The 24004-nt window shown below is 31.2% G+C and overlaps 3 protein-coding genes across 5 annotated transcripts; 1 reads left to right on the top strand and 2 right to left on the bottom strand.

The window, feature by feature from the left end:
- Window positions 1–440: 440 nt before the first annotated feature.
- On the top strand, window positions 441–3799 carry LOC101260677 (phosphatidylinositol 4-kinase gamma 8-like). Its single transcript, XM_019215849.3, has 4 exons — window positions 441–605; window positions 1076–1123; window positions 1223–1281; window positions 1635–3799. Exon 4 carries the CDS (start codon window positions 1743–1745, stop codon window positions 3456–3458), a length of 1716 nt encoding a protein of 571 aa, XP_019071394.1. The 5' UTR covers window positions 441–605; window positions 1076–1123; window positions 1223–1281; window positions 1635–1742; the 3' UTR covers window positions 3459–3799.
- Window positions 3800–4241: 442 nt separating this feature from the next.
- Window positions 4242–9539, bottom strand: LOC101260385 (vacuolar protein-sorting protein bro1-like). 3 transcript variants are annotated; one of them, XM_004249061.5, is made up of 5 exons: window positions 8923–9539; window positions 6995–7107; window positions 6520–6891; window positions 4755–5472; window positions 4242–4656 (listed from the first exon to the last, which is right to left on the bottom strand). In XM_004249061.5, the coding sequence occupies exons 1-5, from the start codon at window positions 9149–9151 to the stop codon at window positions 4589–4591; spliced, it is 1500 nt and encodes a 499-aa protein (XP_004249109.1). In that variant the 5' UTR covers window positions 9152–9539; the 3' UTR covers window positions 4242–4588. The 3 variants fall into 3 exon arrangements, with proteins under 3 accessions (XP_004249109.1, XP_069146720.1, XP_069146721.1); XM_069290619.1 differs by having other exon boundaries at window positions 7243–9400; XM_069290620.1 differs by lacking the exon at window positions 6995–7107 and having other exon boundaries at window positions 8923–9433.
- A 429-nt stretch (window positions 9540–9968) lies between these two features.
- Window positions 9969–13171, bottom strand: LOC101260092 (nascent polypeptide-associated complex subunit alpha-like protein 1). The gene is made up of 4 exons (XM_004249060.5): window positions 12971–13171; window positions 11195–11279; window positions 10574–10692; window positions 9969–10477 (listed from the first exon to the last, which is right to left on the bottom strand). The coding sequence occupies exons 1-4, from the start codon at window positions 13028–13030 to the stop codon at window positions 10145–10147; spliced, it is 597 nt and encodes a 198-aa protein (XP_004249108.1). The 5' UTR covers window positions 13031–13171; the 3' UTR covers window positions 9969–10144.
- Between the last annotated feature and the right edge of the window lie 10833 nt (window positions 13172–24004).

The raw sequence follows: 24004 nt of genomic DNA, 5'->3' as shown, positions 1-24004 counted from the left end.
TCAGTTTGACCAGTTTGTAATTCCATTCAAACAAACTTATTCGTCAATTGAAAGTAAAATTGTGGAATATATGTGTCAATATCACAAATATCAAATATTATTACGCAAAAATAATTTTAACGCAAGTCATGTTTTATGACTTTTGGATTATTGCTATGTAACCAACAAAGTTTACTATTACTTCTCATTTTCATTAACACAAATACTACTATTTTGAACACACACATACCTAATCTTTATGATTACAATACATGCATGATTTTTTGATCTTTTATATTCGTTCTTTTTTAATTAATTACGATAACTATAATGATTTAAGGATATTCTTCGTATAATTTATTAAAAAGGAGAAAAGAACGCGAACGAGAGGAAGTCATTGTAACCGTCTTTAACGGTAAAAAAAGAATTGGTAAAAGAAAGAAAACTCCCCCAAGACTGTTGGGAAAAAAAACAAAGAAAAAAAAAAGAAAAAAAACAGACAGAGAAGAAAGGGGGGCCTTTTGTCTCTCAATAACTTTCCAGTAAAAGGAATTTTTGTTTCTCTCTGTCTCTCTCACGCTCAGCCGTTGTTGTTCGTCTCCCTGAATGCCTCACCAGTATTCAGGGTAATCTTTTTTCGTAATTAATGTCAGTTTTCGTAAAGAATTTGATAAGAAATCTGATTAGATTGTAAGTTTTTATGCAAAGATTAGGACTTGTTGTTGTATCATTGTCATATAACATGTTTATTCAGGATTTCAAGTTTATGAGTTGTAGACCGAATTTAAATGAGTTTTGGACAAATTATATATACAAATTTATAGGATCGTTATTGAATTCTGTTGAACGTGTAATTAGATCCACCATTGTGGAGGGATGGAATAGATGGGAGGCTATGATTGATATATAAAGGGGAAAATTACTACCTTTTCATTGGTTATGATTTCGGTATACAAATGTTATCGAATTCATAGAGGTGAAACTAGATAGTATGATCCTCGTGCTTCAAATGTGTGATTCTTTTTGGGAAATGGTAGGATTTTTTGAAGTGTTGTTGGAACAGAATTAATGTTCTACTTGTTGTTGTTTTTTGTAGTCAATTGTGGCGAGTATTAAGCGGAGGAGCGAGGGAACCAACAGGATGGTATGTCAAATGCTTTACATTTTCAATTTCTCAACCATATTGCCTGGTTTTCTATATATATGTTTGTTCTTACTATATAATTCGAGAGATATTTCACAGGGTTCAGAGATACCAATGTGGTTATTTGACTTTTGCAGCCTCCTTTACGCGAATTTGATGTAAGTCTTCATATTCGTTTACATTTTCTATTTAAGAATTCACAGTCAAAATTATATACAGTGTTGTGAGATTGTCAATTGCAGAAAGAAAGTTACCTTTTCTCAAAATGCTGCATTTGTTTTGTACAGTTGGATATATAATGTAATGGTTTCTGGATTTGCTTAATACAGTAAGACCTCTCGATAATAGACATCATGTATAAAACGTATTTGGAACCAATTTTCATGTTATGTTATATGTATGTTCTCAATAACAACATTTCGCAGTAGTAGCCAAAATATATCCAGATAAATGTCGTTGTTAATAGCGAAAATATATCCAGATAAAGTAGACTTGCTGTTTCATTTTTCAGACAATATGAAGGACGTTCTACCCAAGGAAGAATAATTCTCTAAGGATTCACACATTAAAGAAGCTCCCTTTAGCATGCACTTTTGTTGTTGCTGTTGTTTTTACTTGAATGAGATTCAACAAGATGGCTGTAGCTATCAATCCCCAAAATCACGGGTTCAAGCAATTCGTTAGACCTCCAAGGTGTAAGATTCCATCGTTCTCTCAGCTCGATTACATCAACATTCTTGAATCAAGCCAAACGAGCCTTGCACATTCTGTACATCATGTTCCCTTTGAGTTCTCGAACATCCAAAAGAGCTTTTCCACACCTTGTTTATCCCTCTCCACTAGAACGGAAGAAGATATTGAAAGTAATCCGAGAGTTGAAATCATTGGTGGTCATCGCGCTCCTAAAGTGCATGCTTTAGTAGTTGAGGTTGCTATTGCTATGGCTTCTGGAGTCAAACCTGAGTTACTGGCAAGTGGACTAGGTGGTGCTTACCTTTTTCGGGCGAGTAATGGTAATGCAGTAGCAGTGGCAAAACCTGCTGATGAAGAACCTTTAGCTTTGAATAATCCAAAAGGATTTGCAGGTCGGATGCTAGGCCAACCTGGCATGAAACGTTCCATCAAGATAGGTGAAACTGGTGTCCGGGAATCTGCTGCTTATCTTCTTGACCATGATGGATTTGCTGGTGTTCCTCCAACAACATTGGTCAAATTTTCTCATGTTACCTTCAATATAAACGATTCACAATCGATATCTGCTTCAACTTACAAAACTGCCTCGCTTCAACGATATATGGAACATGATTATGATGCAGGAGACTTAGGTGCTTCAGGCTTTTCAGTGGCTTCAATTCATCGTATTGGAATTTTGGATATACGTCTTCTCAATCTCGACAGGCATGCTGGAAATATCCTGGTGAAGCACGGGAAAGAAAGCTATGCTGTTGATTCTGCTGAACTTGTACCTATAGATCATGGACTTTGCTTGCCAGAATCACTTGATGATCCATACTTTGAATGGCTGCATTGGCCTCAAGCTTCCATTCCATTTTCGGAGTCTGAAATGGAGTATATACGTGGTCTTGATCCTTTTAAGGATGCAGATTTACTGAGAAATGAACTCCCTTCTATCAGGGAATCATCCATTCGGGTTCTTGTGGTGTGCACTATTCTTTTGAAGCAAGCTGTTACTTCAGGGCTTTGTCTAGCTCAAATCGGAGAAATGATGACTCGAAAATGTTATGGAGGACAGGAGGAATGGAGTGCATTAGAAAAGATATGTTTCAGTGCCAAGGTTAACATGGAGAGTAAAATAAAAGAGGATGATCAAAGTATCTGTGAAGAGAAAGAAAGAAGTGTTGGAGTTTTCCAGTTTGATTATGAAGATGGAGATGACTCATATCAAGAAGATGAGGAAGCTGATGAAATCTTGCAAGGCTCTGCTATAACAGCTAAACCACCGAAAATTCCAAGGTTTTCATCTGTTAGGTCTATGAGTACAATAGCTAATCCATCAGTGTTTCATTATGAAGAAGAATGTGATTGCGTAAACAACAAAATTTGTGGTTCAGATACCTTGATAGACGATGATGGTGGTAAGGAGGACAATATCAACGATAGTGATAGTCAGAAAACTAGTGCTATGTTGAGGAGTATGAGCTTTGGTACAAAAAATTACAAGAATGATGGTGAAGGGATTTCTTTTGGTGAAATGAGTAGTGAACAATGGATCTTGTTCTTAGAGGTTTTCGAGAAGCTTTTGGCCGAGGCATTTGAGGGAAAAAACTGCATGTGTTTGTTAAAGCAAAGATTGGGATCTTCTTGTGAATTCTGAAGAGAAGTTTGGTTTATGAGAAGAATTCCACATGTATTTTCAACAAGTGTAAATTACCAGCCAAAGTACTCAAGGTAGAAAGAATATAGATAGATATTAGTATGAATGGCAAAGAGATGAGCAAATTTGCCATCCTTTCCACACCCTTTATTGAGAAGTTAAAGTCTTCTTGTTTTTACTACTTCTCTGCAGAAGTTGATACCTCTCTCTTGTTGCATTTTTATTTATTGTTTAAAATGCCAACCCCAAATAATTTGGGAGTAAGGCCTAATTATTGTTATGTATTCATCATTTAAAATATAAAAATCAGAGAATTGTATGTTCTTTGAGACATTTGATTATATGTTGTTGAAATTGTAAATAAATTTGATCCCAAAAATCAAGAAAGTTTGTTGGCCTATGCATATGGAGTCAACTATATGTATCATCCATTACATACAGTTTTATCTGAGTATATTTTGAAGAAGATTTCCTCTCACCATCTTAGTTTTGGTTATCCGATACTTGTATTAGTGGAAGATATCAAGTCCTTGTGGAATACTTGAAACTACACAAGCTGACTCGAACACCACCGTCCACCATAGTAAAAAAGAGTTATTTTGCAAGATTAGTTTCTAATATCCATTTGATAATACATAAAGACAGATTTATTTTTGTGGTAAACCATCAGATCGTGATACCTGAAACACCATACTCTTCACTAGTACAACTGAGACATAGTAAAAACAAATTGCCAGTCAGTACTAAAGAAGTAAAGATCACAAATGATAGACTAGGAAGATGTTAGGAACAAAAAAGCTTATTATACATTTCTTGGTTGTGTTTTCCCCTCCTTGTGTTTATGCAAGAAGGTATGATACACAACAGTGCCAATGCAAGTCATCACAGGCCTGTCACCTCTGTGACTTTGACCTAAAATTGGATTGCAGCACTGAATCTTTATAGAAATATTTACAAGAATACAACAATAACACACATTTATGCAAGCGTGAGAGATGCCCTTTTGGCATTGCTCTCCTCCCTGCAAACTCCTCAAGTTTGTTTCTTTGCCCGGATGGAATGACGTGGAACTTACACAATGCTGGAGGCAAGTTTGGTTACCAAAAAAATAATTTCCCCTCATCCTGCTGCTATGGAAGTAGTACAAGTAGGAACAGCGGGAAAGCCCAGAATTTTGACGAAAGAATCCCTTCAGAAGCTGCAAGTGCATATGTCAATGCATCAATTTAGCATTAAGGAAAAAAAATATTACAAACAAAAGTGAAGTAAATACAAGATTCTCAAGAAAGTACTGACATGAAGATGGCAAGGGTGAAGTTGACGTAAATCTGTCAGGAGGCTGTGCAACAGAATTACTCCTTGATGGAGGATGAACATGAGCATACACTACATTGGGCAATGGACTTGATGCAGTGATTTCATGTGGGGTAGGAGTTGGAGCATGTACTTGCTGGTGCCGCGAGGGAGTATTATGAGGTGCAGGGACTGGTGCTCGAGCAGGAGCTATATGCGAGTGACTATTCGCCTTTCTTGGAAATCTCCCAAAATGACAAGGAGGCTGGGCCTCATGTCCTTCGTGTAGTGCGGGAGCAGGAGCAGGGGAAGGTGGAAGTACTGTTGCAGATGCTGGCTTTGGTGCGGATATAGGTGAAACTTGCCTGCTAATAGATCCACCTTTCCCAACCTTTGGAGCAGGTGATATTGCAGGAGCGAAGTTTGAACGATGATGGTAGTGGTGTTGATGATGAGGTAGTGGAGCTGGAGAAGGTGTGGGACTACCCCCATCACCACCTCGAGAATGTGGTAAATCAGAGGACAGGCTAACTTGTTTAACCCTTCCAAATACGGTGTTATTGAGGCCAAGGTTTTCAGAATGAGAATCAATTGTCTGAGCCAACTGCTTCAACCTTGAACTGGAGGGATTTAACCCAACTGCAAAAAGGACTTTACACTGAACAATAGTGGGAGGATCCACAGTTGACCCTCTTGTATTAGTCAAACTCATATACAAGTTCTGCATTGTAAAGAGGAAAAAGAAAGAGAATCAACATGCTTACATCAACAAAGAATGCTCTTCTAAGTAACAAATAATGAAAGAACTATGTTTTTCAAGTAATAAACACCTAATAGCAAAAAGATGCAAGCAGCTAACAGGAGCATAAACAAACCAAGAAATCCTCTGTTGTGATCACGGTGATACTGCATTTAGTGCGTGTAAAGATAAAGATAGAATGTGTTTCAAGTATATTTGTGTTTGAAAAGTACTTTGTTGGATAGTAGCAGATTGCTAGCGAATGAGACAATCCAAACCTTTTGCCTTTTGGATAAAACAACTGCATATATATGGATCTTTTTGAGCGAGAAAAAATGATACTTGTGTTAATGAGGTTTGCTGAATTGGTAACAAAACCCAGAGCTTCAAACACAAACATATCTAATGCCTCACACAGTCTTAGTCGTATAGATCCCTTTAGGAGAAGAAATAGTAAACAATGATGCTCTGCCAAGGGGCTGCACTATCAGATCGATACATCCTAGAATAACCGAGAGGATAACCATAGAAAACATTCAACTGAAAAGAAATATGATAGGGGTTTCATAATATAAATAACCTGTTTATTTTGATATATAACTACTTCCCTTTCAAATGACTGCCTGCATGAGTTAGGAATTATACATATATTCTTTTTTTGAGAATGAAAAATCAAGTAGCTCAACTGTGTGCACAGCAGATTCGAACATGTGCAGGCAGAGCCCACGTGATTATATTATGCGTTTTTTACCAGGAGATTTACATATATAACAAACTGAAAAACTTAGATGAAATAAGCAAATATAAAAACAAAAGCCTTACTACAATCAATCAGCCATAACAAGATAAAACATTTAAAAGCTAAATGTGTCAAGAAAGTAATATAAGCCAGAGAATGTAGAGCTGGAAACAGGACGATAGATCACAAAGCACTTGCTTCAAAACAAAAATATTGTTAAGGGAATGAAGAATGATAGCAGAGGAAAGATATATATGTCAATGCAGCTAACTGCAATCATAATCACAGACCTCATATGATGAAAGATGTAATCCAGATTTGAGCTGGCTTTTTAGTTCATGAAAATTATCTTGAATTTCATCAATTGAAAAGTTCAACGTGAAGTTGAAATGCATCTGGAATTGCTGCATGAGGAATCCACTCTGTTTGGGGCTCACAGTAATCCCACCTCTGAATTTCAGCACATCAAAGGAAAAAGGATCGCCAAACAAAGTTGCTGTCAAGTGCAGAGCTGATTGGCCAGTAATTACAGCTTCAAATTCCGACCGGACTAAACTCAGAGCAGTAAGAGAGATCCTCCCATTTTTCACTTCAGAGTCAACTGCAAAGATGACCTCTGTGATATTCGTTCCAGCTATATTTTCTAATGATATTATTTCCACCTGTTAGAAGCATAAAATTAGTGTGAGAGGGAAGAAATGTCAAAAGAAAATTAAGCTAAGGAAGAATAACAAAGATAAGGGAGACAAGAATTATTCGACATACTTTAGTATGGGAAACACTTATTTCATCAAAAATATCATCTGCAAGTTGCAAAATGTTATCATTGACAAACATAACTGGCTTCTCAAGCATGAAACTGGCAACTATATCATGACCTGGAAAACCGCAAAACACATTGACGTGAAAAGCTAAAAATATTTGCATGAGCATATGATTGATAATAGGTATTCTTTTTTTCAAATATAAATAGGATATTTAGATTACTCAAACACTTCAGAAGAGAAACAAACCAAAAGTTTCGAAGTAACTAACAGCTCGACATGTAGTTCCAGCATAGAGATGCGTCATTTTCGCTGTCAAGAGAAAACCATCAACCAGGAGACTCCATGTACTCCTAAGGTTTCAAGCTTTTCATTGTTCTTCAAGAACAGTTCTACTCTATGCCTAGAGGAGTGCATTCACCTACAGAAAACTCTATTCTATGTCTATTATCAAAAGACCTTTATCATATCTCAAAGCCACAAGCAGACGAAATTGTTGATGACATTGATTGTTACTTGTGGGAAAACTAAGCTATGAGAAAAAAACATTAGGTTAATTTTGTACCTCCAGCATAAGGAATAATAACCTACTCCCTCAGTTTCAATTTACATATAAGCTATGTTGCATGTTTAAAACCACAAAATTCAAGAGACATTTTGGTACATTAACACATCTTCAATTTGATGATAAGGGTTAATCTTCAGTTTGACGATAAGGGTTAATCTTCAGTTGATAAAGTACGAGTACACCAAACCACAAAATTCAAAAGAAAGTTTGGTACATTAACACATCTTTAGTTTAACGGTAAGGGTCTTCAGCTGATAAAGCACTGCACGAGTACACCAGATTTTAAGAACAGTCAACAGCTCGAAAACATCCATATTTCTTTTTTAAATTCCAATTAAAGGTACATTCTTTCTAGAGGAGACATAAATTATAAATAGGTATATATTCTGATGCTACACTCAGCAAAATGAACTATCTTATCTTGTTTATTTCACCAGTGAAAAATGTATGTAACAGATTACACAAGTTACTTTTAATACAAGTTTTAATAACAGACTCATCAATTATATGCCTAAATTACGAACCACAAATCCTAGGTGAAACTCAAAAAGGCAATTATATATCAAATTTAATTGCATAGACAAATATGTCATTATCCAGTGTTTAAGAGGTGTAAAGATATGGCACCTGGGCCTAATTCAACCCCAAATTTAGCTCATGAGGGTCGGATTGCCCAAATCCATGTAAGCAAACCACCAGTCTATTCCCTAACCAATGTAGTACTTTTAACTCACCCCACCCCAAGCCCAGGCACAACTAGAGTGTTGACCGGGATCCCAGACAAGATGGACTTGACTATGATACTGTGTAACTAAAGGGTTAGAGAATTTTTGAGATGTTATTCCATGAATCAACAAGTACAAATACATATAGTCCTAACTATGGAAAGAATAAAAAAGAAGATCCTACAGATATGATATCAATCCCTACAACTATGTTATCTATGTATACAAACTAGGAACATGGCTAATATCCATTCCTGGGCCAAAATATGATCTCCATTAGAACTGCATATCAAATTAGCAGCAAATAACTTTCCAGTTTTCTTATTTATGCCTCAGTAATTGAAAATTCACTTCATTAAACCAAACTAGAAGAACCCAAAACTCAAACATATCAGTTCAGTCAACAACACAAAGAAAAACATTTCCTGAATTAAACCAGAAACTTATGCTAAGCCACCAGAAAAAGGTAACTCAATTTCACACAAGGTACAATATCAGATTGTAAACTCGTAGTTACCAATCTAACACAACAAATTACACAGAAAGATCTCCCAAGCAGAGCATATTGCCATTAAGCCACAGAAAGATGGTACCATTACACTTTTTTTTCTAATCAGTGAGCTGTAAAAATGGTACCTTTATACTTGTTGTCAAGATCCAAATAGCCCAGATCTCCATTCTTGAAGAATGGCAACAAGAAAACAGCAGAAATCAAGACTCCCAAGCCAAGAATCAATACAAATACACATTTAAAACTCACCAACCCTTTGAACCTACAACAACACCTATCCTCTGCATTTTGGTTTGTACTTTGTGCATCCAATGCAGTACTAGGTATTGGCTGTTCTTCCTCTCCTTTCCCCATTGGAAACACTTACAACAATGTGGGTCTAATTCCCTTTTCTCATCCTTCATCTCTACAGTAACATAACAAAGAATCCATGCTTCTTCCTCCTCTTTATCTTGTTCTTGGAAAAAATAAGTTCACAAAATTTCTTCTTTTGGTGAGAGACTATATTTTTATTCTTTTTTTTCTGTTAGGGTTGGGATGGAACTTGGGAGTTGAAAGAGAGTAAAGTGAGTTGCTGCAAAGACAACTGTTTGTTTAGTGAGTAAAGCAGACAACTTTTGTAGTTTTGCTTATAATGGCGTTTTATTGACTCCACAGTTGTTTTTAGATGTTGTAATAAAATTCACGTACAAATGGAAAGGTTGTAATACATTTGTTTTATTTTTTTCAGAGGAGCGCCGTCTATTCTACTCTATTATAATCTCAGCATTTATTTGTTAATTTATTTTATTCACCTTAGGTGAAACTGAAACTTTATTTCAATTTTGAAGAGTACTCTCAAGTCTCAACCAACCTAGGACTCCTTGACTTTGATATATGATCCAACATATTTCTAGGTGAACCAATAAATGAGAAAAGCATAGGCTATCTATATACAATGTAATGTTTCAGTTTATTTAATCTCATTTATTAGAACTGACAAAGGAGAAGAAAAAACATATATAATTCAAGTTAGATTAGCAAGCTTCAAAATAATGATTTTTTTCTTTGTCGGTACATAAAAATCAAATGTGAACAAAAATAGAAACAAAGAAAATTAGCTATAGCTGTGTTGTCTCATCAACTATTACAGGCAAATCATAAATATCGAATCGCCTTTTAGGGAGAAATGTTTTACCTCACAACTCCATTTTTTTTTTAGTTTGCATAACTCAGCATGTCTCTGGTATACAATGATAGCAAGCAGAACAGTAAAACTGAATGGGAAAAGCAGTAACTGAAACCTTTAATATTCATAGTCAGCTCAAGAGATTGGAGAAAGAAAAAAAGTTACATAGTAAAGAGTTTCTAGTTTGTAAGCTCCATAATGGCAGAGACAATATCACCATTTGCAGCCTTGAGAGCCTTGACAGATTTTGCTCTGGAAACACCAGCTTGAGTCATCACCAGCTCGATATCCTTGGGTTCTACACCAGTCTCATCTACATCCTCATCGTCCTGAGCCACCGTTGATGGTTCTGGCTTTGATATCACATTACTCAAATTAGGAGCCTTGAACTGCTCAGCAGCTTGAGACTGCAATTGAGAACTCAAGTCCTCAATCTTTGCCTCACCAAATATGACATATGTGTCTGATGCAGGGCTCTTGAAAACATCTGGTTTTGAGATGACAAATAGAATCTGAAACAAGGAAGATAACGTAAGGAGAAAGGCTAAGCACTAGAACAGAAAACATAGAAAAGAAAAAGCAAGAAAGCAATAACATAATTAACTAACATTCTTGCTCTTTTTGACAGTGACACGGCTGACCATGGGGATTGGCTTCATTCCAAGCTTGATCATAGCTTTTCGACTCTTTTTCTCGCTCCTGCTCTGTTTTGACCTACCACTACCCCCTGCAATTTGTGATTTGATAATTCCAGTATTTATGTGCATTGTGGACCACAGAAAGAGAGTTAAAACATCCACTTACTATTCGTCCTATATATTTAAAACAATAGCGATGTTGAGCAGAAACCTATGCAAGGAGAACTGGAACCCATTGAGACTCGTTAGAACACGCTTAGTTGTTCAATAAGATTTCCAACTTAGTTAATCTATGCATGCAAAAGTAAAACCCAAATATATGGAGAAAAAAATCACAAGTATCAATGAAGCCAAATGGAAAAGAGGAAAGAGGAAAGAGGAAGGAAACAAATATAGTTGGACAAATAGGGAAGTTGTCAAGTGGACCGTACAAGCAAATTATTCTCATAATCACGTAAACTATGTAATATTCATGCCTTCCGTGATTAGAAATGAAAGAAAGATTCAATTAGTTGTTTCCACTCAGAAGGAATGTACACTTCAAGAAGCAAAGTCAGGCTCAGAATTATGAAATTACGCTTGTATGCTTACCTTCAACATCATCATCATCTTTGTCATCTTCATCGTCGTCGTCTTCATCATTGTCGTCTTCATCCTCAATAATTGGCTCCTCGGACTACATAAGAAGATCATACTTGGTTTAAAATGTTAAGCAATATACATGAAGACCAAAACTGGTTCTCACTTGACCAAAGCTGACATTGAAAACCAAGACATGACAATACTTCACTAATTCAACATCAACAAATGAACCAATGAAGTATTAGATGCCACACATAAAATCTGCAAGACCTTTTTATTTTTTCTGTTGTTCTCTTTGGCATAGGCAAAAACATAATAATTATGGAAAAGCAGAAAACAAGGATTCAACAATTTGATTCACTCATGAAAGAACAAACAGAAGATGCTTAAAAGTATTGCAGCAACTACAACATAGGAAGTCTAAATAACTAGCATGAAAATTTTCAATTCTTATGAAACATAAGTACAGTAAGGATTTTTCAAATAAACAAGTATAGAAAAATTTAGCTACTCTTGAACATTTAATCACATCAACTGTTGTACAGATCATAAATACAACTAATATTCTCGTCTTTAAAGAAGATGATAATTACAACTGAACCACTAAATCAAGTCATACATTGTAAGGAAAAGGAAAAGGTTGAGGATAGATGGATGGATGGAAAGGGGCAGGGGATGATTCTAGTTGTTATTGAAGAGCTTGCAGTGATGGGGAAAAAAGAGAAGTTTTTTGACTGGAGGGAGGGGGAAGGGAGAGCTTTGTTATGGTGATGGAAAGGAGGGAATTGTATACCCATTTACACAATCCAAAAACCAAGGGAATGGAAAGGAACTAAGAATGGCCATATCTCTTAGAAGGGCACCAGCATCAGGAGAGTAAGGGTCAAGTCAGCCAATTGAGACATGCATTGAAAGAGCAACATTTTATCCAATGTTACTCCTGAAAGGACGACCTCAGTGAGGAGCACATTTCTGCACATCTTTGTATTGCCCGATTTTCAACTCAATTGGCCTGACTTGCAACTTGCGAGTCAATGTCAAATGAGCATAAGCAAATTTAAACAACTAAATTTCTTCTGCTAGAAGATCTAACATCCGTTTGTTTTCCTCCTCTTTATAATTTCCTAGTTACTACCTTAAGATCTCCCTCACAACAATAACAAGCTGGAAATCAAAAGGCAACTGCAATTTTCGTCATAGTTCACCAAAAAAAAATTCTCTAAATTATAAATTACCTTGCAAATCACAATGGAGAACACTAGGAAGTCACTCTATTAGTCACCTCAAAAAACTCAAACTTTCCCTTAAAGAGATTGTTGATCATGTCTCGTAACGAACTAGTTAGTCTCCTCCACACACAAAAAAACATCTCATCTAAACTAGTAGCTGCCAAAGCAAACTCAACAAGAGGGAGTTGCTCGGATAGTAAGCATCCCTTATCTCCCAGTATGGTAGAGTCACCAATTAAGCAAAAAAAAGAGTGGAAGCTAGCAAACTAGTTATTTCTATTAACAACAGCCTCAAAAGATCATCTACAAAGTAAATCATCAAATTTTTTGTGCTCATTCTATATTTTTTTTATAGATCCCAATTCATCTCAAGAAGAAGAAATAACAATGAACATCAACAAGATTAGCAAATCAGATCAGTAAAAACAAAAAAAAATAAACAATAGACAAATCACAGTAGATACAATCAAACTATAAAATTAAGTCAAATTTCTATAGAACTTCAAAATCAAACATTTCGGAACTTTATGTCTAGTTGCAAGAGGAAGAGAATTACTTCAATCTGCTGTTGTTCCAGATGAGCGGCTAAGATTTCTTCTTGAGATTGAGCAGTCATGGTGAGTTAGCGACAACTGACAATGAGAGAATTTAGGTTCGCGAAGAAGACAATGGTCCTAAAACCCTAAGGATAACTTGTGTCATCTATGACCCGTTTCCTAGGCCCGACCCGAATAGAATCATAACAGATTAATGGGGAAAATTATGTAATCATAAAAGGGTCCTATTTGTTTATACTGTCATACTTTTTTTTATTGGACGAATGTATCGATAACCTCTTAAAGTTGTCGTCAATTTTCACTTAGATATTTTAACTAGACGTTATTTATTTTAAACACCTTATGTTGACTCTAGCTTTGTCATTTTGATACTTTTTGTTGACTTGACATATTGTGTGTGTTGCGTCATTTTGAGCGCGTGAGGTTTTTTTTTTTGGTTTTTTTCCTTCATCTTGTTCACTTTTTAGCCCTACCACTTGGGTCCGTTTGGATGGACTAAATAAAAGTAGCTTTAAAAAAAGTACTTTTGAAAGTGCTGAAACTTATTTTTAAAATAAGCAGTTATGCGTTTGGATAAAAGTACTGAAGTTAAAAAAAATGTTGTTGATGTGTTTGACAAAGAAATGCTGATAAACAGCTTTTTAAATCAAAATGTCTGAAATACCCTTAAAAATTGTTAACATAATAAAAGTTAATTAATTTATATTTTACAGCCATAAATAATTATTTTTTGCTATCATTCAAATACTTCTTTCTCATCACAAATTATTTATAAAAGGAATATGAACTTATTATAAATTTTAAAGATATATAATTTGAATGGATCAAAGAACGATTTAAGATTTTATTTTAGTTTCATTCACATGTAATAATAATTGTCTATCATTCACATATTTCTTTATTATCACAAATTATTTATAAAAGGAATATAATTTTTTATTTAAGTTATATGTGCAACTTATTTTACATTTTAATAATATATAATTTGAATAAATCACTTGAAAGATTTAAGATTTTTTTTATTTTCATTCATTAGTAATAGTAATTGTCTAGCATCCACACGTGAAAAGGGAAAAATGGAAGAAAGAGATGTTAGGGTTATGTGGGTAATTTGGAGATTGTATAAAAATATTAATGGCAAAAAGGTAAAAATGTGGTCAACATAAAACAACTTATAAGCTAAAAAAAAAAAAAGTGACCCTACCCCAGCTTTTAACTTTTGGCTTAAAATATTTTTTTTTTAACTTAAAATAAGTTATTTTGAGTATTGCCAAACAGATAAATAAGTCAAAAACCAGCTTTTAAGCTGAGCCAAACAGGCTCTTATTCCACTTCCCCCCATGAAAATTCATGATAAAAACACTTACAAAATATGAAGAAAAAAATATCACTAATTTTAAAAACGTTTATAAAAATAAAATTTTTAAAAATCATCACACTAATTTTGAAAGATTCTTTAGAACAAGACATACAATTTTTTTTCAAAAAAACTAGAAGAATGTCATATATAATTTTTTTTTTTAAAAATAAAATTTAATGATTTAAAAAAAATAGAAGAAGAATCAAGAAAATTTAGATTTGTTGCTAACGTTAATAGTTTCAAGTGAACAACATATCAAAAAATTGAAATAATACAAAAAGCTCATAACAATATTTAAATAGTTTAGAAGAAGATTTGAGCTTTATGTCTATTGAAATCCACACATTGAAGAGCTATGAAGCTCAATTTTTAAAACTCTACATGTGGTTGATACATAGTTATACATCATGTGTACACTAGTATATAGTGGCGTAGCCACAACCACCCAAGGTGTCTAATTGGACACCATTTTTCGGAAAATTATATTTATATATATATATATATATATATATATATATGTCAAATTCTATATTTAAAGAATATATATTTAAAGTCGAACACTCTTGACAAAAATTGTCTTTGACGCATTGGTAATTGATGTCCATTTGAATGAAGGATTTTCAAATTTAAACCCCAAATCTCAATATTTTTTTTTTATTTTAACAACGACACATTATTATTCTTGATAGATGCATTATACATACATATATGTCTCTTCTATTAAAAAAAATAACTTTTATTATCCGTATTTATTGACAAGTAACCCTAATTTTAAACCATACACTTCTCTTCTATTATTTCTTAATAATAAACAAACAAATAAATAGGAAAAAGTATTAAGTAAATGTAACTTCATTCTATTAAAATTTACTAAGAACAAGTTAAATATTATATATATATATATATATATATATATATATATTATACATTTTAATTTAATAAGAATCGAGGCTTCTAATCTAATTAAATTAAAATGTATATAATATATTTAACTTCTTATGAGTAAATTTTAATAGAATGATGTCACATTTACTTAATATCTTTTTTTCTATTTAATTATTTGTTCGTTTATTATTAAGAAATAATAGAGAATTGTATTTGTGTATGGTTTAAAATTAGTATTCTGAGTTTGTTAAGCTATATAAAGTAAAATGAGTATTAAAAACTCAAATTCAATTTGTTGTTGATCCAAATAAACCAAAATTAGTATTGAAGACACATATAATCAAATATTAATGGCCTTAATATTAAAATATATTCATAATCAATCCCACTTATACTATTACATTAAATTTAATCAAATATAACTTTAAAACTTAAAATAAACAGATATAACTGATAATATTTATTTTTTAAAACAATTATCGTATGATAAGAGTTCATTTAAGAAATCGCATGCCATGAAAACAATTTTATGGGAAGCACTTTTTTTAAAAATGAGTTTTATGGTATATAAATATAAATTAAATTAAATTCTAACATGAATATTGAATTAAAATAAAAAAGAAGCATACATTCTTTATTATCTAAAAACAAACAGAATATTTATATATCCCACTTTTCACATTTATATACCTTTTTGCAATAAGTTGAGTGGTAGTTATATTACTCCTTGATATTGCAATGTTAGTATGTAACTTTATTTTGTCACTTAAATTTGTTGTGATTTTGTTTTTCTTTATGTAGTAATTTAAATTTATTGATTTAAATTAAGCTATTGAGTGTAAAAGTTTCAACTAATCAAATTGGTTCAATTAAGCATATTTCATTTTCTACATTTCTTGCTTAAAAAAATGAGTCAACTTGAAGAAAATTAAGTTTTCGATATTTTACGTTAATTCAAAAAAATTTGACTATCGTTACTATTTTACTATCTATATTAGAATACGAAGGATGTCAAAATATTTCACATCCTCCAAATGTTATAGCAGCAAGGGACGGATCCGGAAATTATAGTACTATAATGGCTGCTTTATTTGTGTGTCCGAATAATAGTATTTCACTATACTATATTCAAATATGCTATAGTTCAACCATGCTATTTGGAATATCAGAATAAAAGAGTTGGTGCAGATACAAAGAGACGTGTGAATCGTATCAAATTTCACAATTAGAAATTTCATAAATGGTGACAAATGGATTGCTTGTATAAGTTTTTTCTGTAGATACAAGTAATATGATACTTAATTGTTTGTATAAGTTTTTTCTCTCTTTGACTTAATTAATTTCTGAGTCGAATTTAAATTTTAGGCAAAAATATATATGCAATGTCCAGGTGATGTTTCAATCTTGTGCATAAAATGAAGATAACACAATCTTTTTGATTTCACCATATATACAAATTTTGAGTCTTTAATGTAAAGTAGTTGTCAGACCTCTAATAACTCTTAACTTGGTCAATTACGTTAGAATATTGGAAGAAACAAAATGAATTTGTTTTAAAATTTGATTGAATTACAGTTTTGTGAATGATACATGGAAACTCAAATAAATTGACAAAAAATAAATAAAATAGAAATAAATAAATTTTGGTTATATTTGAATTATGAATGAATTACTCTCTCCGTTTAAAAAAGAATGGTCTAGTTTAACTTGAAACGGAGTTTAAGAAAAAATGAAGACTTTTTAATCTTGTAATTCTAAATTAAAGTTATGTCAAATGTATCAAAATGCTCTTTAATCTTGTGGTCTAAATCATGTCACGTGGAAAGTTAAAGTTAAAGTGTTGTCAAAAAAGGAAAGAGATCATTCTTTTTTAATCAAACTAAAAAAAAAATAAGGACATTCTTTTTAAAACGGAAAGAGTATTACATGTTCTGCGTTTAAAGAAACCGTATATACATATGACAAGAAGAAAAAACAGTAGTACACGGCTGGAACATGGAACATGTTTACATTTCCTTATATTTTTACTAAGCATTATTAATTAATTAATTCAATTAATGAAAAAAAAAAGATATTTATAAAAAATAACTACGTAAATGGAAAACTATCTTGTCAAGAGCATGATTTTTTTCGACATTAATAACAAATTAATGTCGAAAATTGCTTATGTGATAATTTGTCTACATTATTCAATGTATGGTTATTAATAATTAATCTTTTATTTTCTCCAAGAATAAAAAATAAATATTTTATGATTAGATCATTAAAATAGTTAATTTTATTTATCAAAGTAAACCAATAGAATTTGACTTTATTTCAAAATTGAAAACGGAAAATAATTTGAAAGATAAAAATTTATAATTTAATATTAATTTTGACTACCATTATCTCATTAAAAAAAATGGTAACACAATCTTTGGTTCTCATCATAAATGCATAAGAGGCCTTTATAATTGCTTTTCTTTTTACAACACCTTTTTGAGATGTCCTTATTTTTGCTTATTGAGACCTCTTTTTTGGCAAATTATTTTTATTAATGAATTATTTGTTATAATTCTATCTAAATCTTGATTAATTATATGAACAATCAAGATATAATCACCGATAAAAATACATTAAAGTAAGCCAATAAAGTTTGACTTTATTTCAAATTTGATAGAAAAGGAAAATAATTTAAAAGATATCAACTTAAATTTTAATATTAATTTGCTTTACCATTATCTTATTAAAAATAATGATAACACAATCTTCTTGATTTTGATTGTAAATGCAAAAGAGGCATGATTTGACCAATACTTCATTCGATAAGAATGACTCTTCACACCACACTTAACATAAAAGATAAGAAAAAAGAAGAAGATGAAACTCATGAGAACATTGATAGTGATTTTTTTCGTGTCTCTCACTTTTGTGGCTCATTCATATGAAGATTTGATAGACGATATTTGTAAAAAGACAATTTATGATAAACTATGCGTCGATTCTCTTAGAGCGGATCCTAGAAGTTCTTCTGCTGATAAGAAAGGCTTGGCACATATCATGTTACAATTATCTTTAGCCAAAGCTAACGGAACTTATAATCAATATCTAGTTTTAATGAAGCAACCAATGGAACCAATTCTCAAGCAATGTATTCAGATTTGTCGAGACAATTACTATATAACAGTGACTGAACTTATAAGTTCAATTAAATATTTAGACGAAAATGATTTTTTTAATGCAAAAAGTGATGCAGGGGCTGCCGTAACTTGTACAGTCACATGTGAAGAGTCTTTTACTGAATGGCATCCAATTCGAAAGGACCCACTAAAAAAAGAAAATGACGCTTTTTTTCATTTTAATGTTATGTTATCGAGTTTGCTAAACCTTCTATAAACTCATCTATTAAACAATGAATTGCGGTACTTAAATAAACTTTTCTTTTCATGGTGTTCTTATTATTGTTTATTGAGGCCTTTTCTTTTTTGTAAATTCATTTATTAATCAATTATTTATTAGTAAATTCTATCTACATCTTGATTAATTTTTTAAATAGTTATCACCTTTCACCACCAACACTTATTACGTAATTTTGTTCATTAAATTTAGGATAATTAAATGAAAAGAAATCACTTAATATTTTTATCTATATTAAAATTTAAATTTGATACATCATAATTAAAAATCTACTTCAATTAATCATTAGACTGAGTATGATAACTAGAGACTTAAAATTTTGCTATTGTGAATTTATCAATTAAAATTTAAGAGACAAGCTTGTTACTTTTTTTATAATTAGAAAAGGCCCATATGTTTAAATATGAAAGCCCTCTTTTATGAGTTAATTGGAAAAATAAAGTTAATGAGTGGAGTAGATTAATAAAAGCGTAAATTAGGTATATAACATTTTCTATAAATATTATTAAGATATAGCATTAGAGTTTGTATTTCAATATATAATATTCAATATCTCAAGCTATAACATATTATTAAAAAAAAATATAACGTTAATTTTAAATAATTAAAAAAAATTATTTAAAAAAATTGAAGAGAAAAAAACGGACAAAAATATAAATGGAAAATGGCTATTAATTGGTGTTAATTTATTAGCACGTTTTAAGGAAATTTAAAAAATATTCAAATTAGTTAGTTGCCTTAAATCTCTCAAATTAGTTTAAATGAGATTAAATTTTGATTTAATTCCTTAAAAAGCTTTAACAAATTGACATCAATGTACAAGCTGTTTTTATCCCCAAATTTCACGATTCTTTCAGATTTGCGGCAGATATCAGTTTCATTTTTTTAGTAATTGAAGAAATTTTGGCATTGGAAAAAAATTGGTTTGCTGTGACGGAGAACATTGTGTCGATATTAATTAAACATGGTGAAAGGTGAAATTCATTAGTTGGTTTTAATTATGATTCATTTGTTATAATTATGATTTGTTGATTTAACATGGAAAACATTGTGTCGATTTTTTCGGTCATTTTAAGATATGTAATATAGATTATAGCTTGTTTTTTTTGAATGAAACAGTGATTTGATATATATACCGTATCTGAAAAATAACACGTAAATGATGTGTTTGAGTTTTAATAAAATGAAAGATTCGCATAATACTTGATTTATGAACAAAATAGAGAAAATGAATTTGATGGTACAATGTGTTCAGTCACTAGTCAAAAAATAAGTAGTTATAATTCTGTGGACCGTCGAAGTATGATAGTTATATTAATCGTATATGAAACTTATACGAAACTTGTATTAATTATGTATGAAATTTGGTTTTTGTTGAAATTAGAATATATGTTTCTGTTTGGCATATGAAGGTAAAATGTTGATATATTTTTGTATGAATTTTGTATGAAAATTGTATTCTTTTTGTTTATTTTTTTTGTTTAGTTATTATTTTCTTGTGATGATGAAAGTTATAACAATTGTGTATGAAATTATTATCAATTTTATTTTATGAATGGACAATCTTTTAAAAGTTAATTTAAGTAGTTTATAGGTCATTGAAATGTATTTTAAATGTGTATGAATTATTTTGCAATTATATGTATTATGTTATACTAAATGTTATCTTAATGTTGTGAAACAGGTAAATATGTCGATTTTCAGATGGAGGACATCATATATGAAGCGTCTACTCTTTATAGTGGTTTTGTTAATGCTATAATATCTCAACTTAATATGGAACAAAATATAAATGCAATAATTCTATTTGGAACAGAGTGATTTGAAACAAAATCAGAAATTGATCCAGATTTCAGACCGGTTACAGAAATTCTTTTAGTCCAAACCTTAACTCTGTACCATTTACGTTTATGACAAACATGTTATCTCTGTCATTTTCAGTTTCAAGCAGAAAATATGGCGTAACAACTAACATTGGATTTTAATATTGTGTAAATCATGAAAACAAAAGGTATTCCCTGTAAAAATTGTTGGAACTAGTCTTGACCGAGGAAGGTCAATAGATCATCAAACACATTCATGTTGATACATGAAGACAAATGTGTTTGTTCCTTCTTCTCCTATAAAATTGGTAAAACTAAATTAGTACTTTTAACTTAATTTATAATTCATAAAAAAAATTATAAATGCACTGCTATATTAATGTACTTTCAATGCAATTCATACACATATCATACAAAATGAATGCATCAGTTCATACATCTTTCATATAATATATAATTTCATAGAAAAATCATAGATACACTGCCATATTAAAGAACAGTCAATCCAATTAATACACAATTCATACAAAATAAATACATTAGTTCATACATAATTCAAACTAATACATATTAGATTTTAAAAAAAATTAAAAGTGTTCGCATATAACATTGTAAATTCACTTCATACACGATTAATACATAACTCATATACTATTCATAGATAAAAAAATTTCGACACCAGGATAGTAGAGGATCGGAGTGTCACGTTCCGACACCAGGATAGTAGAGGATCAGAGTATCACGTTCCAACACCAGGATAGTAGGGGATTAGAGTGTCACGTTCCGACACCAGGATAGTAAGATGAATGAATGTTGAGGGGATCGGAGTGTCACGTTCCGACACCAGTATAGTAAAGAGAATAATCTTGAATTACGCTAATATACTCAGATTTAAAGAACCTGTTTCCCAAATGAGTATGGTGTGGAGGCTTGAGTCCTCATAGATGTGCTTGGTGTTGTGGACAATGGTTATGGTACTTGTTGTTGTCACCTGTTAAGTATTTGGTTGGTTTTATGTTATTATTTGATATGTATTGCTTTCTATTTTGAGTTGGCCGATGATATCTACTCAGTACTTGTGCCTTGTACTGACCCCTACTTGTAATTTTCTTCTTTGTTATTTATGGAGTGCAGCAAACGTGCCATCAACTTCGACTCAACCGCAACTCTAGCCAGACTTCAGCATAATCAAATTTCAGGGTGAGCTATTGTTCCTAGCTCGGACTGGATTCTCTCTCATTCATGTCTTGATGTCCTTGAAGTTCGGACATGGACCATTTGTTTACTTATTTTAGCTTCCTAGATACTCTTAGATTAGTAATTTGAGGATAGAATGTTCTTGTGGTGATGACTTCCAGATTTTGGGGATAGTAATTGATAAATTTTAGAAGTTATTAATTGATTTTGCTAATGAGTTTTAAGTCTTCCGCATTATTTTCTGTTTATTATGGTTGAAAATGTTGGGGTTCAGATTGGTTGGTTCGCTCACATAGTAGGATAAGTGTGGGTGCCACTCGCGGCTCATTTTGGATCGTGACAATACCGGTCAACGGGTTCCGGTCCGGTCCGGTATCGATTCATTCCGGTCTGGTGAACCGGTTCCGGTCCATTGACCAGTCTTATCTGTACTATTTGCGTTTATGAAAAACATGTCATCTCTGTCATTTTCACTTTCAAGCAGAAAAATATGGCGTAACAACTAACATTGGATTTTAATATTGTGTAAATCATGAAAACAAAAGGCATTTCCTGTAAAAATTGTTGGAACTTGTCTTGACCGAGGAAAGTCAATAGATCATCAAACACATTCATGTTGATACATGAAGACAAATGTGTCTGTTCCTTCTTCTCCTATAAAATTGGTAAAACTAAGTTAGTACTTTTAACTTAATTTATAATTCATAAAAAAAATTATAAATATACTGCTATATTAATGTACTTTCAATGCAATTCATACACATATCATACAAAATGAATGCATCAGTTCATACATCTTTCATATAATATATAATTTCATAGAAAAATCATAGATACACTGCCATATTAGAGAACAGTCAATACAATTAATACACAATTCTTACAAAATAAATACATCAGTTCATACATAATTCAAATTAATACATATTAGATTTTTACAAAAATTAAAAGTGTTCGCATATAACATTGTAAATTCACTTCATACACGATTAATACATAACTCATATACTATTCATACATAAAAAAATTATCAATTAAAATAATCAATAAACACCTATACACAACTACAATTCTCTTCTATTATTTCTTAATAATAAACAAACAAATAAATAGGAAAAAAAATATTGAGTAAATGTAACTTCATTCGATTAAAATTTACTAAGAACAAGTTAAATATTATATATATATATATATATATATATATATATATATACACACACATATACATTTTAATTTAATAAGAATCGAGGCTTCTAATCTAATTAAATTAAAATGTATATAATATATATTAACTTGTTATGATTAAATTTTAATAGAATGATGTTACATTTACTTTTAATATCTTTTTATTCTATTTGTTTGTTTGATTATTATTAAGAAATAGTAGTAGAGAATGTATTTGTGTATGGTTTAAAATTAGTATTTTGAGTTTGTTAAGCTAGATAAAGCAAAATGAGTATTAAAAACTCAAATTTAATTTGTTGTTGATACAAATAAAGCAAAATTAGTATTGAAGACACATATAATAAAAAATTAATGGCCTTAACATTAAAATATATTCATAATCAATCCCACTTATACTATTACATTAAATTTAACCAAATATAACTTTAAAACTTAAAATAAACAGATATAACTGATTAATATTTATTTTTTTAAAAAAATTATCTATGATAAGAGTTCATTTAAGAAATCGCATGCCATGAAAACAATTTTATGGGAAGCACTTTTTTTTAAAAATGAGTTTTATGGTATATAAATATAAATTAAATTAAATTCTAACATGAATATTGAATTAAAACTCAAAAAGAAGCATACATTCTTTATAATCTAAACACAACAGAATATTTGTATATCCCACTTTTCATATTTATATACCTTTTTGCAATAAGTTGAGTGGTAGTTATATTACTCCTTAATATTGCAATGTTAGTATTTAACTTTATTTTGTCACTTAAATTTGTTGTGATTTTGTTTTTCTTTATGTAGTAATTTAAATTTATTGATTTAAATTAAGCTATTGAGTGTAAAAGTTTCAACTAATCAAATTGGTTCAATTTAGTAGTACTAGACAATATCTCATTTAGCTTTTCATAATTTCTTCCTCCAAAAATTATATATACATGACAATCTTGATAGTTGAAATGCATGCATAACACAATTATGCATATATCATTTTCTACATTTCTTGCTTTAAAAAAATGAGTCAACTCGAAGATAATCAAGTTTTCGACATTTTACGTTTATTCAGTTTTTTTTCGATTATCGTTATTTTTTTACTATCTATATTAGAATACGTCGGATGTCAAAATATTTCACATCCTCCATATGTTATAGTAGCAAAGGATGGGTCCGGGAATTATAGTAGTATA

This window comes from Solanum lycopersicum, chromosome 10 (assembly GCF_036512215.1).
Source record: "Solanum lycopersicum chromosome 10, SLM_r2.1".
Taxonomy (NCBI): domain Eukaryota; kingdom Viridiplantae; phylum Streptophyta; class Magnoliopsida; order Solanales; family Solanaceae; genus Solanum; species Solanum lycopersicum.
Note: the sequence above shows the minus strand (reverse complement) of the source record. Positions and strands in the feature narration are given on the sequence as shown.